This window comes from Hyphopichia burtonii (assembly GCF_001661395.1).
Source record: "Hyphopichia burtonii NRRL Y-1933 unplaced genomic scaffold HYPBUscaffold_3, whole genome shotgun sequence".
Taxonomy (NCBI): domain Eukaryota; kingdom Fungi; phylum Ascomycota; class Pichiomycetes; order Serinales; family Debaryomycetaceae; genus Hyphopichia; species Hyphopichia burtonii.
The window spans coordinates 968804-985526 of record NW_017963730.1 but is presented as its reverse complement, the minus strand read 5'-3'; the positions used below and the strand labels follow the sequence as shown (position 1 = coordinate 985526).

General features: G+C 34.6%; 13 protein-coding genes across 13 annotated transcripts; 7 read left to right on the top strand and 6 right to left on the bottom strand.

The window, feature by feature from the left end:
• Positions 1-114: 114 nt before the first annotated feature.
• On the bottom strand, positions 115-780 carry MRP8 (Mrp8p; the record flags this gene model as incomplete). Its single annotated transcript, XM_020219639.1, has 1 exon — positions 115-780. The coding sequence occupies one exon, from the start codon at positions 778-780 to the stop codon at positions 115-117; it is 666 nt and encodes a 221-aa protein (XP_020076954.1).
• A 181-nt stretch (positions 781-961) lies between these two features.
• HYPBUDRAFT_152627 (uncharacterized protein) lies at positions 962-1801 on the top strand. The gene has a single exon (XM_020221118.1). The coding sequence runs from the start codon at positions 1047-1049 to the stop codon at positions 1719-1721; it is 675 nt and encodes a 224-aa protein (XP_020076953.1). The 5' UTR covers positions 962-1046; the 3' UTR covers positions 1722-1801.
• A 490-nt stretch (positions 1802-2291) lies between these two features.
• Positions 2292-5291, top strand: HYPBUDRAFT_99660 (uncharacterized protein; the record flags this gene model as incomplete). The annotated part of the gene is made up of 1 exon (XM_020224041.2): positions 2292-5291. A coding segment is annotated over one exon (3000 nt), but the record flags the coding sequence as incomplete, so codon positions are not given.
• A 164-nt stretch (positions 5292-5455) lies between these two features.
• On the bottom strand, positions 5456-5848 carry HYPBUDRAFT_156603 (uncharacterized protein; the record flags this gene model as incomplete). Its single annotated transcript, XM_020222218.1, has 1 exon — positions 5456-5848. The coding sequence occupies one exon, from the start codon at positions 5846-5848 to the stop codon at positions 5456-5458; it is 393 nt and encodes a 130-aa protein (XP_020076951.1).
• A 677-nt stretch (positions 5849-6525) lies between these two features.
• Positions 6526-7043, top strand: HTA2 (histone H2A; the record flags this gene model as incomplete). Its single annotated transcript, XM_020219638.1, has 1 exon — positions 6526-7043. The coding sequence occupies one exon, from the start codon at positions 6526-6528 to the stop codon at positions 6919-6921; it is 396 nt and encodes a 131-aa protein (XP_020076950.1). The 3' UTR covers positions 6922-7043.
• Positions 7044-7162: 119 nt separating this feature from the next.
• Positions 7163-8152, top strand: HYPBUDRAFT_152626 (lysophosphatidic acid acyltransferase; the record flags this gene model as incomplete). The annotated part of the gene is made up of 1 exon (XM_020221117.1): positions 7163-8152. A coding segment is annotated over exon 1 (899 nt), but the record flags the coding sequence as incomplete, so codon positions are not given.
• On the bottom strand, positions 8077-8853 carry HYPBUDRAFT_107680 (U2 snRNP complex subunit; the record flags this gene model as incomplete). Its single annotated transcript, XM_020218573.1, has 2 exons — positions 8077-8208; positions 8341-8853. 2 exons carry the CDS (start codon positions 8851-8853, stop codon positions 8077-8079), a joined length of 645 nt encoding a protein of 214 aa, XP_020076948.1.
• Positions 8854-9103: 250 nt separating this feature from the next.
• Positions 9104-11502, top strand: ERB1 (Erb1p). Its single transcript, XM_020219295.1, has one exon. It carries the CDS (start codon positions 9547-9549, stop codon positions 11461-11463), a length of 1917 nt encoding a protein of 638 aa, XP_020076947.1. The 5' UTR covers positions 9104-9546; the 3' UTR covers positions 11464-11502.
• Positions 11499-12035, bottom strand: HYPBUDRAFT_107795 (uncharacterized protein; the record flags this gene model as incomplete). The annotated part of the gene is made up of 1 exon (XM_020218584.1): positions 11499-12035. The coding sequence occupies one exon, from the start codon at positions 12033-12035 to the stop codon at positions 11499-11501; it is 537 nt and encodes a 178-aa protein (XP_020076946.1).
• A 145-nt stretch (positions 12036-12180) lies between these two features.
• HYPBUDRAFT_148179 (putative ADP-ribose 1''-phosphate phosphatase) lies at positions 12181-12969 on the bottom strand (the record flags this gene model as incomplete). Its single annotated transcript, XM_020220108.1, has 1 exon — positions 12181-12969. The coding sequence occupies one exon, from the start codon at positions 12967-12969 to the stop codon at positions 12181-12183; it is 789 nt and encodes a 262-aa protein (XP_020076945.1).
• Positions 12970-13589: 620 nt separating this feature from the next.
• Positions 13590-14438, top strand: POR1 (porin; the record flags this gene model as incomplete). Its single annotated transcript, XM_020223519.1, has 1 exon — positions 13590-14438. One exon carries the CDS (start codon positions 13590-13592, stop codon positions 14436-14438), a length of 849 nt encoding a protein of 282 aa, XP_020076944.1.
• Positions 14439-14619: 181 nt separating this feature from the next.
• On the top strand, positions 14620-15782 carry HYPBUDRAFT_137709 (uncharacterized protein; the record flags this gene model as incomplete). Its single annotated transcript, XM_020219637.1, has 1 exon — positions 14620-15782. The coding sequence occupies exon 1, from the start codon at positions 14691-14693 to the stop codon at positions 15780-15782; it is 1092 nt and encodes a 363-aa protein (XP_020076943.1). The 5' UTR covers positions 14620-14690.
• A 78-nt stretch (positions 15783-15860) lies between these two features.
• MAD2 (spindle checkpoint protein) lies at positions 15861-16554 on the bottom strand (the record flags this gene model as incomplete). Its single annotated transcript, XM_020222732.1, has 1 exon — positions 15861-16554. The coding sequence occupies exon 1, from the start codon at positions 16506-16508 to the stop codon at positions 15861-15863; it is 648 nt and encodes a 215-aa protein (XP_020076942.1). The 5' UTR covers positions 16509-16554.
• Between the last annotated feature and the right edge of the window lie 169 nt (positions 16555-16723).

The following is a 16723-nucleotide window of genomic DNA, read 5'->3' as shown; positions in this document are numbered from 1 at the left end:
GAGAGCGATGCTGAGTACGTTAGTGGGAGACCATAATGGAAACCATCGTGCTGTAGACTCTTCTTTTTTTGCAATTTTTTTTATCATAATTTGCATATTTATATATTACACTATTTACCAAGTATATTTATTTCTTCTAATTGGTATCCCAAGATACCTTGTTAATTGGTCAAACAAATCATCGATTTGTCCATCGTCGTAGGAGTCGACCCGTTCTTTTAAACCTTGCTCCCCGACATTACTAGCGCTGGCCAATAATTTTTCTACCTGATTAGGATCGATATCGTCATTTTTTAGAAAATCTTTTAAATCCTCTTGTTGTGAGACGGGAATCACCAATTCGTAAAATTCACAAAGCAATACAAGATCAAACTTATCTATCTTCAACAAGTCTTCTATTCTGGTAGGCCAGATCTCTTCATTAGGAAACTCTCCGTCCTTATTTGATATTGGTGCTATAATTTTACTTGGGGTTGTTTCGCTCAATCTCGAATTGAAGTTTCTTCGAATGCCTCTCTCTTCCAAAAAATCAAGCTGACCTTGTAATTCCCCAACCAATTGTATTATATCTTCATTGGTTATGAAATCACTTGTATCAATTGCTAGTTGAGAAGTTGATTTCAAATCAATATCATTCATTCCAGACTTGACATTTTTAATTTGTAAGTCAAGTAATTGCTGTCCTGTACTACCAATTATTTTTGATTGTTTTTCAACGATAATCGATAACTCGCTAACTTTATCATTTAGCTGTTGCAACGTTAATTCTTTGCCGGACATTGTATCCACACTTGTTCCTTATCAAAGCAAACGTAGTACTTAACTTGTGACAACTCCAGGGTTTTTTTTTTCTTCCATATAAACAAAAAAAAAAAAACAAAAATTAAAAATTAAAAATTGCTGGGTGCACGGGTAAATCTGAAGCTCCGCCAAAATCCTCAATTACATCATACATTTTGATGATAATTTAGCAAACAAGCAGTGTTTCAGCTTATAAAACCATCAATTTACCCTATTTCTTCATCAACGCAGTTATTACTTTAGAAATGAACAAGATAGAGATTATTACCCAGCCATCGCAACCCTCAGTGGAAATCTCCGAGGAGGAGACCATGCACAAGCTCCAAGAGTTGGTGCTACAAAATCCAAGTCCCTCCCATGAAGAGGAAGGCGATAACGATGATGATCAAAAAGAAGAACATAAGCATCACAATGAAGAGCACCATAAACATCACAACAAAGAGCACCACAAGCACGTCCATAATAGCAACGGTGCTGACGACAAGAAGGAAACTCCGAAGAGTCCGAACCCAATGGTTCAATTGTCAAAAGACTATTCGAAAAAGCACCCCAAAAATAGCAAGAGCTCCAAGGAGCATGCTAAAACAACCACTGATGAGAAAGTTGACGCCTCAAGCTCAAGTGAAACCTCCTCCGGAAGTGAATCAGATGAAGAGGTAGAATATGATGAGGATGGCTTTGAGATCCCACCGGGGAAAATACCCTTGGATGGACATTTTTCCACTGAGGAAGTGCAGCATTTGATTGAAATTGCCCAAAAAGAAGGTTTCTTGAAAGAAGATGTTGCTGTTAAAGTGGTGGAACGAAATAAATTGATTGGTGATAAGATCGTTTTGATTGAAGACGATAAAAAGAAGAACTACACCCATAAATCAGAATTGACAGATAAGGAAGAGAACAAAGCTGACACTAAAGATTGATACAAGATTGGCTTTTCTTTGTCTTTTCTTTCTTTCACTTCTTGTTTTTCTGTTACTTTTATACTTAGATTCTACTTCACTTCTACTCTCCTCACATTCTTTGTTTGGTAAAATAAACCTTGGTTTGTGCTTATCAATGGCTATCTTGTAGTTTTTCACAGCTATTGGGAAAAAAAAAGGCTATCTATTGAAATACTGGTAAAAATCAAACTGATGTACGGGTCTGAAATCTCGAGGCGAAATCATTAAAAAGTCAGAACTGCCTGCCAGGTCAACTTATCTTGATTCCTTTGCTTTAAAACCAGATTCAATTAAGCGATATCAACAGCAGGAGGTCGTGACCGAAATACCTGATTCCAGATCCGACAATCAATAGTCTCTTTACCGGCATTTCAATCCAGGTTAAACTTACCCATGCATTAGAATTACGCGCCGATCATCTATCATATTTCCCTCTTCACCATGGACTTGACAAAACCAGGATCAAAAGGTAGATCGATAAGGCCGGGTAGACTGGTTCTACTATTAGTGGCGTTTGTTGGGTTATTGTTGTTTTATTTGACCGGAGCTTTGTATTTTAAGACATTGTCTGGCGCCGATGCTTCAGGATGTCGTAAAGTTTATATGTTTCCATCTTATGCTAGAATTAAATCATTCGACGAAACTCACACCAAGTTTGCTTCAAAGTACTCTTTGTACTTATATAGAGAACAGAATAAAGACCCAATTCCTAATGAAGATAATCAATCATTAAACGGGATACCAATTTTATTTATACCAGGCAATGCAGGAAGTTACAGACAAGTAAGATCAATTGCTTCGGAAACTTCAAATTTGTACTTTGACGATAATTTTAGTAATGTTAACTCTAAAAATTTTGATTTTTTCAGTGCTGATTTTAATGAAGATTTTACTGCTTTCCATGGTCGTACCATTCTAGATCAAGCCGAATATTTAAATCAAGCTATCAAATTTATTTTACAATTATATGAAAATAATGTTAATCCTCCCAAATCGGTAATAATTTTAGCCCATTCAATGGGTGGTGTGGTTGCAAGAGTCATGGTTACTTTACCAAATTATGTTCCAGAGTCAATAAATACAATCATTACTTTGGCTTCTCCTCATGCTGCTGCTCCTTTAACTTTTGACGGCGACATTTTAAAAATATATTCAGCAATTGATAGGTTCTGGTTGGCTGGCTATCAGGATAAATTAGAAAATGATGATGGTAGTGGTAAATCGGATAATGATAAAGAATTAAATAATATTGCTATGGAACGATTAGCAAATCTTTCTTTAGTTTCAATCACTGGTGGTTTATTGGATACCATACTACCGGCTGATTATACAACTCTCGGATATCTTGTTCCACCTTCGAATGGATTTACAGTCTATACTACTGGGATACAAAACGTTTGGACCCCAGTCGATCATTTAGCAATTGTTTGGTGTGGTCAATTAAGAAGAAAGATTTCTGAATTGTTACTTGATATTGCAGATTATGAATCGCCTTATAAAACATTGCCGTTGAGCAAAAGAATGTTGAAGATGAAAAAAAAATTATTGACTGGATTTGAAGAGTACTTAATACCTGAATTAACCGGGAATCCGCAACAACAACAAGATAAAATCAATATTAAATTAGATACACAAATAACTCAATCAACCAAAAAAAATGGTGATAATGTTTTAAAATTCAATCCGGGCCATAAAAATGAATTTTTCCATTTAATCCATTTAAATAAGAAAACCGATTCGAAATTTTCTTTATTAAGTACTGTTGGATTCAATTCCTGGTCTAGATTTCAAAGTGAACAAAATAATAACCCAAGTATTTTGCTATGCAATAATCAAGACAAATCGAAAAAGAATGAACCAGTTCAAGGGTTGATATACGATTATACAAATGAATTGACACAAGAGTATGTTGCATTAGAGTGTATCGATGTTGCTTCAGATACTGTTTCAGTACCTAGATCACATAATTCAATAAATAAATTGAGTGATTCTTCGTTAGATGGAGATCACAGACCTTTTACTTCTATTCAATATGATCAACTGATTCTTAAGAATTATGATTTGATTTTGATTGGTGAATCAAGTGGTAATGATGATTTAATTAAAGATGAAAACTTTTTAATTGCAGAATCATCAGAAGCAAAATCAACTGAATATACTTTGGATTCTTCATTATTTCTGTTATTCACCACTGGGAATGATATTTCTTTATCGGCGAAAAGGCCATTGAGTGTCAATGTTAAGATTCCTGGAGCCTGGTCATCATTATTGGCATATAAAGTTGAAATCAAGTATCATAAAGGAGGTCGAGAAGGAGAAACCCCTGAACAAGAGGAGCGAACTAATTTCGAACCCTTTATTAGACAATGGAGTATTGAACCATATGAATCAAAATGGCATATTAATATCTTAGATAAACCTAAGAAATCATTAATAATGACAATGCATGGGATTGCTCCATTTACCCCTTTTAAAACAAGTGTATCACATAATATGAATTTAGAAATCTGGAATGATTCTACAGAAAACAAGGATGGAGAATTGCCATTAGACGTAAGAGTTCTGATTGAATTATTCACCAGTTTAAGATTATTAGTTTTACGTTATAGATTAGGAGTTGTTGCATTTGGACTAATAATAAGTTTAATGGTATTTTTAATTCAATTAATTATTTACCATAAGAGTCACCGTTGGATGAGTTATGTACAAGGGTTACAAATGTGTTGTAAGCCCATAGTCTTAATTGGGACTTTTATCATATTGGGGGTTTTAGGAAGTATAGTGAATACTGATATTGTTGCGGTTATTTTAAACATGATTGATCCGGTAGTTATACAAGACCCCAATGAAATCAATATTAGTTTACATCGTCAATTTAAGATGAACTCATTTTATCTAGGGTTAGAGGAGTACGGAACGCTTTGGTTTCTTGGGATTATTTTCTACTTGATGTCGATTGGAATCAATTTGGTATTATATTATATTGTTGATATGATTGGACAAATGATGACTAAGATGTTGAGTTGGATTAACTTCTTGGAATCAACAGGAGGAGGAGGTTTGAAAAGAAGAATCGCCAGCACTATGATAATAATACTATTATTAACGTTCTTCTTACCATTTCAATTTGGATATTTGGTAAGTGTAATTGTACAAGTGATGAGTGTTATAAGATTGGGTAAAAAAGAAGAGAATTACTATAATTACCAAGTAAGTTTATTAATGATGATGCTTTGGATATTACCAATCAATATTCCTATATTAATTGTTTTTATTCATAATTTTACGGTTAATTGGAAGACCCCATTTCTGTCGCATCATAATTTTTTAGCAATAATTCCAATCTTGATAATGGTAGAACGAAATAGCTATATGAGAGGGAAGCTATTACCGGGGAAACTGACTGGATGGAAGAATAAAATCAGCTACGGAATAATCATATACTTTATTTGCTATTCATTAATCTACGGAATCCGTCATACTTACTGGTTGCATCATTTATTCAACTGCATGAGCAGTTGGATATTATTTTTATACTACATAGATTGATACAGAAATATTTTACCACATAGATAAATAAAGTAATATTTTACTACATGATACAGTAATTTTTTGAAGACATTCATTAAAGATAAACTAATGTACACACCAAAGATCACTCAATGGATTAAGTTAATAAAACACAATAATATAAAAGAATTAAAGAAATAAAATTAGTTAGCAGCAGAGGAGTATTTGGTAACAGCTCTGGTACCTTCAGAAACAGCGTGTTTAGCTAATTCACCTGGTAAAATCAATCTAACAGCAGTTTGAATTTCTCTAGCAGAAATGGTTGATTTCTTGTTGTAAGCAGCTAATTTAGAAGCTTCACCAGCAATTCTTTCGAAAATATCGTTAACAAAAGAGTTCATGATAGACATGGCTTTTTGAGAAATACCAGTGTCTGGATGAGTTTGTTTCAAAACTTTATAGATATAAGAAGAGTAAGTTTCTTTTCTGGTCTTAGATCTCTTTTTTGGTTCAGAAGAAGAAGCAGTCTTTTTGGCAGCTGGTTTCTTTTCAGCTGGAGCTTTAGAGGCAGGTTTCTTTTCAGCTTTTGGGGCCATTTTGTCTTACTTGATTAATTAATGGGGAATAATTGAAAATACTTTTCTACTAAAAAGAAATGGATTTGGTTGGGTTTATATATGACTGCTCAAGTAATAACAAAACACCATCTCCACCAAATAACCAAAACACTCACCAAAACACTCACCAAAACACTCCCCATCCAAACATCAACACCATTCTCTCTACCAATGTTTGTGTATATCCCATCATGATCTTCTGGTGTTTGTGTTGGCAGCCGGCACGCGTAGCCGTGCTCCCGTTTACACACCTCCGGCCCCCTGTACCGCAGGCCCGTGCCCACGGTTACACCGCGCGCGGGCGCGGTGGAGTGCCCACAGTTACACACCCCGGTGTGTAAACGGGAGTACTCTCCGGGAAGGAATTACTCCCACAAACCGCAAACCCATAAACACTGTAGATTGGGTACCGTGTCAGTGGATTGTTGTACAGGGATTGTTGATGGAGTCGATTGTGACTGGATTTACTACGCATCGAGTACTTGATGTTGATGTTTATGTTTTGGTAAGGGTGTTTGAGCTGATCCTGCACTGGAGGGGGCGAATCCACTAATGGTTTTTTCTCTGTTATATAAAAGTAATCTAATTTCCTTTTGAAATGGGATTATCAATCTTTTTTTCTTTTCTTTATCAATCAATTAAATTATTAGTATACAATGTCTGGTGGTAAAGGTAAAGCCGGTTCTTCTGAAAAAGCTTCAACTTCAAGATCTGCTAAAGCAGGTTTAACTTTCCCAGTTGGTAGAGTTCATAGATTATTAAGAAAAGGTAACTATGCTCAAAGAGTTGGTTCTGGTGCTCCAGTTTACTTGACTTCAGTTTTAGAATATTTAGCTGCTGAAATTTTAGAATTGGCTGGTAACGCTGCTAGAGATAACAAGAAATCTAGAATTATTCCAAGACATTTACAATTAGCCATCAGAAATGATGAAGAATTGAACAAATTATTAGGTCATGTTACCATTGCTCAAGGTGGTGTCTTACCAAACATTCACCAATCCTTATTACCTCCTAAAAAGGCTAAACCAGGTAAAGCTTCTCAAGAATTATAAGCTTGCTAACTCTTTTTTAATTCTCTTTCTATTTTGAATATGTATTTTATTCTCTCTTCTGTGTTTTAAGGTGGATCTTCTACCGTGTATATTAGTTGAACCTTAATGAATATGTTCTATTAATTGACCTTGTATTGTAGATCCGTACATCCCATTTTGGATGAACTCCGTACATATATACATAGATATATATGTATACTAATTTTTTTATCGGATTTTTCACCTCATCTACTACATTCACCAGTAATGGAGAAGTTTTCGAATTGGAGAGATAAAGGAACGGGGATCTCACCATTCCTACCAGCACCAGTGCCTTCGGTGAACCCAGTGACCAGATTCGTGGTTAATCCCTTGGTGGTGTTGGTCAAATTACCAATTCTAACAATTGTTTTATTACTTTCGTTGATTTTCCCATTCAAGGCTTGGTACCAATTTATTGCTAAATACTTGTTTTCCTTCCCAGAACTAAATGTTTCGGTTCAAGGCTTCCGTAGAGGTGATGTTAAGGCTTTACAACAATATAGTCCGAGACCAAATCAGTTATTTTTCGCTAATTTCATAAGTCCCTTGGATCCAATCTTTTTATTACTTATCTCGAAAGTTTCTTCTTGGAAGAATGTTTCGTTTTTGATTCCTTCAACTTCAAATGAAATATACCTTTGTTCAATGTTTGATGCGGTATTTTTCACTTTCCAATCTCCAAATTCAAAACCTGCCCGTTTCCAAGCAATTATCAAAGATATAAATGCTTATGTCAATGCTAATCCTTCGAAAGTTTGCTTTTATTTCATCGAAGGTACTACTTCAAATAATCGTGCAGTGTTGCCCTTGATTTATCCTCCAATTACAACCACTACTAACTCAATCAATTCAAGAACTATCATGTTGAAACTTTCCCCCCAGTATCTTACTCTACCAATTCCAGTTGTGTCTAAATTCGCTTACTTGTATCGTTTATTAAGTTTGCGTTCCCAGCAGAGCCTGGCCGTATTCAGAATCGTCATCAATGAAGGAGTTTCGATTAAAGAAAGCGTGGTGTCCGCTTTATTAAATAACTCTTATCCTCTTTTACATCATGAAAATATGTCTTTGAAAAGTAAAGAAGCTTTCTATAAGTATTACATTGATCATAAAGTTAAAGCTGAATAGTATATATTAGACCTCTTTTCTTTTCTTGTGTTTACTGTGACGGTGTTTCTGTCTTTTCCTATCGTCTTTATTAATATACTCGTCCATGGGATCTTTAAATTCATCCATGGGATCTTTAAATTCGTCAATTTTTTCAAACTCATCCATGGGATCTTTAAATTCATCCATGGGATCTTTAAATTCGTCAATTTTTTCAAACTCATCCATGGGATCTTTAAATTCATCCATGGGATCTTTAAATTCATCCATGGGATCTTTAAATTCGTCAACTTTTTCAAACTCATCCATGGGATCTTTAAATTCATCTTTCTTACTTTCCTTAGTATCTTCAGCGGTCTCGGTAGTCTCTTTGTATTCAAGTAACTTCTTTTCTTCCCCTTCAATCTCAGCATTGGCTGCTACCCCATAATCTATTAATAGATCGTCCTCCAGCTCGTTCTCCTTCACTTTGAAATAAACATGGTCGACTTTAAGTATCTTGTCAAAAACTTTAACCCCATTTAAATTATCAATAGCTAATACACACAGCCGAGAATCCTCGTATTTCATATAACAAAATCCTTTGCTCTTCCCTGTTTCCTTATCCTTGATCAATTTGATATGTGTTGGCACTCCAAACTGTGAAAATATAACAATTATATCTTCTTCTTTCAATTCATAAGGTATTTGCCCAATATAAATATATGAGGTGTCCCTATATTCGTAATGCCATGACCCCAGATCACTCACATTCTGCTCCAATTCCTTCTGATTAATATTTATTATCTGCCGTATCGAATTCATCCTGGTGTTATAGTCCTATCTTGATGTCAAGTATATCAGTTTATCAGTTTTGATATTTTGTCACGGCACACCTCTGCCCTCATCTCTCATCGAGAGAGAAAAAAAAAAAAAAAAAGTATACTGAAAAATTTAATCATAACTAGTTATCATTTTTGCACTAATAAGAAGGGTTTGATAGTTTAGACGAACATGGCTAGACAACCAAGAGCTTCTGCTGTTACTGAAAAAGCCAGTGAATCAAAGAAGAGAAAGCCAGAGACTGAAGATGTCGAAAGTGAAAGTGAAGAAGAGGCTGATCCAGAATTTGAAGTTAATGGCTTAATCGATGATGAAGCTAGTGAAGCCAGTGATGAAGAGGATGAAGAAGAGGAAAGTGAAGGAGATGATGAGGATGAAGAAGCACTCAACGAACTTATTGGTGAAGAAGAAGACGTTAATGAAAGTGATTATAATTCATCCGATTTTGAAAGTGATGAACCAAAGGACGAAACAACTTCAATCACCGATAAATTAACAAACGTCAAGATTAGAACTTTATCTAATAATAGCAATGATGAAGAAATACATACCAAGTTTTCTGATGGTAGACCAAGAGTGATTAAACCTGAAATTGAACCAAATTATGATAGCGATGATAGTGACGTTGAAAACTTTAATACCATAGGTAATATACCACTTTCAGCTTATGAAGAAATGCCTCATTTGGGTTATGATATCAATGGTAAAAGAATCATGAGACCTGCTAAAGGTTCAGCATTAGATCAATTATTGGAATCTATTGACTTACCTGAAGGCTGGACTGGTTTATTAGATCAAAATACTGGATCATCATTAAAATTAACTGATGAAGAATTAGAGTTAATTAGAAAAATTCAAGCTAATGAAAATACTGATCAAAGCATTAATCCTTATGAACCAACTATTGAATGGTTTACTTCAAAAACTGAAGTTATGCCAGTAACTGCTGTACCAGAACCAAAAAGAAGGTTTGTTCCATCAAAACATGAAGCTAAAAGAGTCATGAAAATCGTTAAAGCAATCAGAGATGGTAGAATTGTACCACCAAGTAAAGTTAAAGAAGAAATTGAAGAAAAAGATAAATTTAACTTTGACTTATGGAATAAGGAAGATGAAGTCAATGATCATATAATGAATTTGAGAGCTCCTAAATTACCTCCTCCAACAAATGAAGAGTCATATAATCCACCAGAAGAATACTTAATGAATGATGAAGAAAAACAAAAATGGTTAGAAACTGCACCAATTGATCGTGAAAAGAATTTTATACCTCAAAAATATGGATCATTACGTAAAGTTCCTGGTTATGAAGAAAATATTAGAGAAAGATTCGAAAGATGTTTAGATTTATATTTAGCACCAAGAGTTCGTCATAATAAATTAAATATTGATCCAGATTCTTTAATCCCAGAATTACCATCTCCAAAAGATTTGAGACCATTTCCTATTCGTTGTTCAACAATTTTTGAAGGTCACGAAGCAAGAATACGTACCATTTCAATTGATCCTCAAGGATTATGGTTGGCCACGGGTTCAGATGATGGTAGTGTTAGAATTTGGGAAATTTTGACCGGTAGACAAGTTCATAAGATACAATTAGTTGACGTTGAAGAAAATCCAGAAGATCATATTGACAGTTTAGAATGGAATCCAGATTCAGCCACTGGTATTTTAGGGGTTGTTGCTGGTGAAAATATTTATTTAATTGTTCCACCAATTTTTGGATTTGATATTGAAAACATTGGTAGATTGAGAATCGAAAGTGGTTGGGGTTATGACACATTTGGTAATAAGAAGAAAGGAGGTGATATTCAAGTTGAATCAGATGATGAAGAAACACCAAAAGAATCTAATTCAAATAATGAAATTAAAAAAGAAGTAGCCAAATGGTATCCTCCTAATTCTGAACAATCACAATTAGGTATTTCAGCTATTATACAATGTCGTAAAACAATTAAAAAATTATCATGGCATAGAAAAGGTGATTATTTTGTAACAGTTTCACCAGAAAGTAAAAATACTGCAGTATTAATTCATCAAATTTCAAAACATTTATCACAATCACCTTTCAAAAAACTGAAAGGTATTATAATGGATGCAAAATTTCATCCTTTCAAACCTCAATTATTCGTTTGTTCACAAAGAACTATTAGAATTTATGATTTATCACAACAAAGCTTAATTAAAAAGTTAATGCCGGGGGCAAGATTATTATCAAATATTGATATTCATCCAAGAGGTGATAATTTATTAGCTGGATCATATGATAAAAGAGTTTTATGGCATGATTTAGATTTAAGTTCAACTCCATATAAAACTTTAAGATATCATGAAAAAGCAGTTAGACAAATTAAATTTCATAAAAGTAATTTACCGCTTTTTGCAACTGCATCCGATGATGGTAGTATTCATGTATTCCATGGTACTGTTTATGATGATTTAATGACTAATCCATTATTAGTACCATTGAAAAAATTAACTGGTCATAAAGTTATCAATAGTTTAGGAGTTTTGGATTTAATTTGGCATCCAAAAGAAGCATGGTTATTTAGTGCTGGTGCTGATGGTACCGCACGTCTTTGGACTACATAGATGTATATATATATATGTGAAATAAATAATTTTTTCTATAAATCAGGGTTAGTAACTTGACCTTTTCGGTAATAAACACAACTAGTTAACTTTTGTTGATGATACTTAGCTACATATAAATCTTGCGAGTTGTGATCTTCATTAAAAATATGTTTGAAAATTATTTGAATATTATCAACAATTCCAACATTGTCATTATCCAAGATCCAATCCCAATGTTTCCAATCTAAAATACCTTCGTGACAGTATACAAAAGGTGTTTTAGGAAATTTTTCAAATTGCTCATTATTCAAATCAGCAACAAAAATATGAACTCCATTGAAATCTTCATCGTCCACAAACCATCTCATCACCCCGCAATCAATAAACTGATCTTGATCCAAATCTAGTCCGGTTTCTTCTAGAGTTTCTCGTTGAATGCATTGCAAAGGAGTTTCTTCTAAATCTAGTTTTCCTCCCACCCCATTCCAGCGCCCCATCCAAGGTTTCTTCTGGCGATTGAGGAGCAACACGCTATTTGTTGCAACATTACGAATGAATCCAAGCGTATATTTGTAGTAAGACTTTGTCATTTAAAGAATATTATAGTTGGGATTTTTACTTTTTAATTTTTTTTTTTTCATTTTTTCCCTTTTCAGTGAACCTATTTTTTGTTCTGAGACATGTCAACCTCCATAACTCATTTATGGATCAAAACTTGTCAAGGTCTTACCAACATCAGGTATTGCCACGATCGAAACATCTTATCCAGTCCTTAAGTTCCATTGGCAGTCCCTCCTGCAAGTGGTCCAACTTCCATCTGCCAAAATCGCTTAACCAATGTTTCAAATTGGCAATATCCGACTCGATTTGCAACAACTCCATTCTTTTTTGCAATAACATCAAAATCATACATTGTTTAAGCGAGGCCTCTACCTCAAGATGAAACAAGACCAAACAGACTAGCGTGATCTCGCTAACAGTATCGGGATCAAGGCCTCCATACCCGGACCCGAACCCGGGCAATATCAAGTGAGATACTGACGTCCCGGATAAGCTCAAGCAACAACTCCAAATACAGTCAAACACAAGCTGATGAGAATCCGTTTTGGCCAAAGGTTGAGGAAGCACCATGGTGGGTACATGGACAATTGTAGTGACGTTATTGGAAACAGACCCATACTTGGATAAGCTAATCACACTTGCCAATTTCGTGGGCATGTAACCATTATTCTTCTCCACCAAAAAGGCATTGATCTGGTTCGCCAACTGAGTATAGTTGACCGGATCAACTGCCTTCAAGACGTGCTTGTCAAAGCCGTCGTTCATCAACCCAAGAGCATTTCCCGGGGTTGCAATGGCGGTCTCTTGCACAAAGGGACTCCTGACTATATTTTCAATCGAATCATGGATGGTACCAATACTGATGGGTATCCTCCAGGGTAAGCTCCTGAGCAGCATCAAGTGCTTGCGGAAACACTGCACCAACTCGGCATTGGTGGATACAAGCGACACGCTACTAATCATTCTGTTGATGTTTGGCTACTGAGTATGCTCTCCGTGGGTGTTCTTTTTTTTTTCCCCCTTTCCCTTAGAGAAGGGCAACGGTGTAGTACGATTCTGATCCCCAAGGGATCCCCAAGGGAATTGGCCCATAAACGCGACCACCGACACCGTCCGAGTCCGGTTACACCAACAACTTCATTCGATGCAATGGAGGGAACTGGTAATGATCGATGTAGCAGTGCTAGATCAATTGGGGGTAAAGGGTCTTTGTGGACGCCACACCCGATCCCCAACCCAGTGAACGTGAATCGCAACCAGCCAATCAAATTGTGTTTCGGGCCCCTCCACCAGGGAGTTTAGATCGAGTGATTGAGGCACCCGTGGGTGGGCCAAAGGCAAATATATGCCCTACATTGTGACAGTGTAGTTGGTGGAGTGGTAAGAGGCCAATTGACTGGCAATTCTCACTTTTTAAGTGTAATTAGACTTGATTTGAACTTGGTGGGTTTTCCAATTTGCTCAACGTTTTTTTGGAGGACTTTTTTTTTTTGGTGAACTTCTCAAATTATCAACAAATATCAACTTCTTCTTCTTCTTCTTCTTCTTCTTCTTCTTTATTGATCAAACATATTCAATTCACAATGGCTCCACCAGCTTTCTCCGATATCCAAAAGGCTTCTAACGATTTATTAAACCGTGATTTCTTCCACTTGGCCACCGCTGCCGTTGATGTTAAATCAACTGCTCCAAACGGTGTTGCTTTCACTGTTAAAGGTAAGACTGCTAAGGATAACTCAATTGCTGCTTCTGTTGATGCTAAGTACGCTGATAAGGCCACCGGTTTGACCTTGACCCAAGGTTGGAACAACGCCAACTCTCTTAACACCAAGATTGAATTATCTGAATTATTAACTCCAGGTTTAAAAGGTGAATTAGATACTTCTGTTGTTCCAAACGGTCCAAGAAATGCTAAATTAAACTTTTTCTACCAACAATCTGCTGTTAACGCCAGATTATTCTTTGACTTATTAAAAGGACCAGTTGCCACTGCTGATTTATCTGTTGCCCACGATGGTTTCAATGCTGGTGCCGAATTAGGTTACGATATCTCTTCTGCTAAAGTTAACAAATACTCTGTTGGTGTTGGTTACGCTGGTCCTTTATACGCCATTGCTGCCACTGCCACTTCTAACTTGTCTGTTTTCACTGCTGCTTACTACCATAAAGTTAGTCCTTTGGTTGAAGCTGGTGCTAAAGCTACTTGGGATTCTGTCAAATCCTCTAACGTTAACGTTGAATTTGCTACCAAATACCAATTAGACTCTACTGCTTTTGTTAAAGCTAAAATCGCCGATTCTGGTTTAACCGCTTTATCTTACTCTCAAGAATTAAGACCTGGTGTTAGATTAGGTTTAGGTACCTCTTTCGATGCTTTGAAATTGGCTGAACCAGTCCACAAATTAGGTTTCTCCTTATCTTTCTCTGCTTAGATTAGTCTAGTTTAATACAATTATTTGTCTATATGTAAAAAATTAATTGGTTGATGTATGTGTACGGGTGTCTTCTCTGGGTGGTGTATGGGTGTATCTCTAGTTTCTTTCACCATTAAATTTACCAATGAAAAATATAAAAGACCTACTTCTACTTCATTTCTTACATTAAACATGTCAACGCCTCTTAAAAGACCCCTTAGTGAGAGTCCGTCGCAAACAAAAGTGGCGGGAACTCCACCACCAAAGTTGATGCCATCAATAGTACAAGTCTCAAGACCCTTTTTCACCTCATCAGAATTATCATACTTACATTCATTTACCATTCCAGATCATAAAAAAATAGGATACAATCAAAGAAAACACCAAATATTCCAGTATATTTTCCAAATATGTAAGAGCTTGAAGTTACCTTTAAGGGTATTAAATACCACAATGAATTATTATCAACGATATTATCTATTTAATAAATTTGAGGAAATGAATGAAGAATCAGAAATTGTCGAAGAAAATGACCCATTCATAGTTTCTTTAGCTTGTTTATTCTTAGCAAGTAAAAATGAAGATTGCATCAAGAAATTAAGAGACATTTTAATTATATCGAATAAATTAAGAGATTTAGATGAATCGACAATTAATATTGATCATCAAAGAAAAATTATTATGAATCTTGAATTTAAATTATTACAAATTATAAAATTTGATTTCATAAATGGTTCAAATAATATTCCTTCTCCTGATCAATTAGTAGTTACCTTTAGTAAAAAATTAGGACTCGATTATAAAAGTTCAATGTTTAGTTGGTTAATTACTTTTGATATTATGTCAACTCCTTTATGTTTAATCATTCCTCCTCATTGTATTGCTTTAGCAATCATTATTGTCACTCTTAACTTAAAACCAAAGCACTTATCAACAAAATATAATAAAGTTGAAGATGAAAATACCGATTATCAAGATAACTTAATAAAAATCTTGGAAAAAATTGATTCTTTCAAAGATTTTAAATGTCCTGAACCTTTGGTTAATGAGGGAATAATTTATATTCTAGATTATTACATTCATCAAATGAATTTTTCAATTTTAAATGATTATATACCTTCAATTGATCCCGAACTGGGTAAAGAACAAATTTTCAAATTTATGGATTTAAAATCAAGGTTTAATGACTTAAAAATTTTAAATGAAGCTTCTACTAATAAACCTTTGCTTCAACAAGATTTTTACTTGAAAAAATGGGATTATTCAATCGGCTTAAAAGGTTCGGTTAGATTTATGTTAGGTAATAAGAGACGTAGATTTGATCAAGAGTTTGATCTTAATGAATCAAAGCCAAAATCATAAATAAAATGTTAACTTGTATATTTATATACGTATATTTATATATGTATATTTATATATGTATTTTTAATGCAAAATATATTATTCAGATAATTTATAACTGACTAACGTACCAACTTGATGAATATTTGTACTAAATGAAGTAAATTTGACATTTTCAACGTTTTCTCCTTCGACTAATTTGGCATCTCCATTAGTATCAGCCCATTCATTTGGTAAATTTCTTGTATCATACTTTGGATCAGTATACACAAGAACATTAAAAGTATAATCATCGTCCTTTAAAAATGGTAAATATGACACGGATGCGGTGATTTGTCTTATAATTGATTGAATTTCTTTTTGAATCAACTCTTTGGGTTTACTATCAGTGGTATCGCTTGATTGTCCATCATTTTTAAAGATTTCAATAGCAAATTCCCATCTTTCCACTATATCAGTGGTGGATTTGTTTATTATCACAACCACCAACTTGATTATTTTTCCACCATATATCCACTTCTTCACTTGTGTCATTATATTACGAATGTAATCTTTAACCTCCTCATCAGCCGTCACTAATAATGGTAAATCATATTTCTTCACAGTTATAAAATCTTCTGCTGGATATATTCCTCTTTGAAATAAAATGTTATTAATGGCAAACTCAAAGTAATCTGCCACTATCTTGGAGGACCCTTTCAATGCTAACTTGGAAAGGGACGTGTTATCTGCTGGATTGGTGGTCATGCTGCTAATATAAAGAGTTTGCAGTTGAGTTTGTTTTTGATTTCACAGTCTTTATATCTCTAATAATAAACCCGTACATCTGGAATATTAAGTCATTACCTACACCAACTAATTCAAGGTCAATTGAATGGTCTTCATTATAAATAGCACCTAGAAAGTACATATGAGTTGTAATACGTGCTTAAAGTATGTTTTTAGATATTAAGATGGAAAAA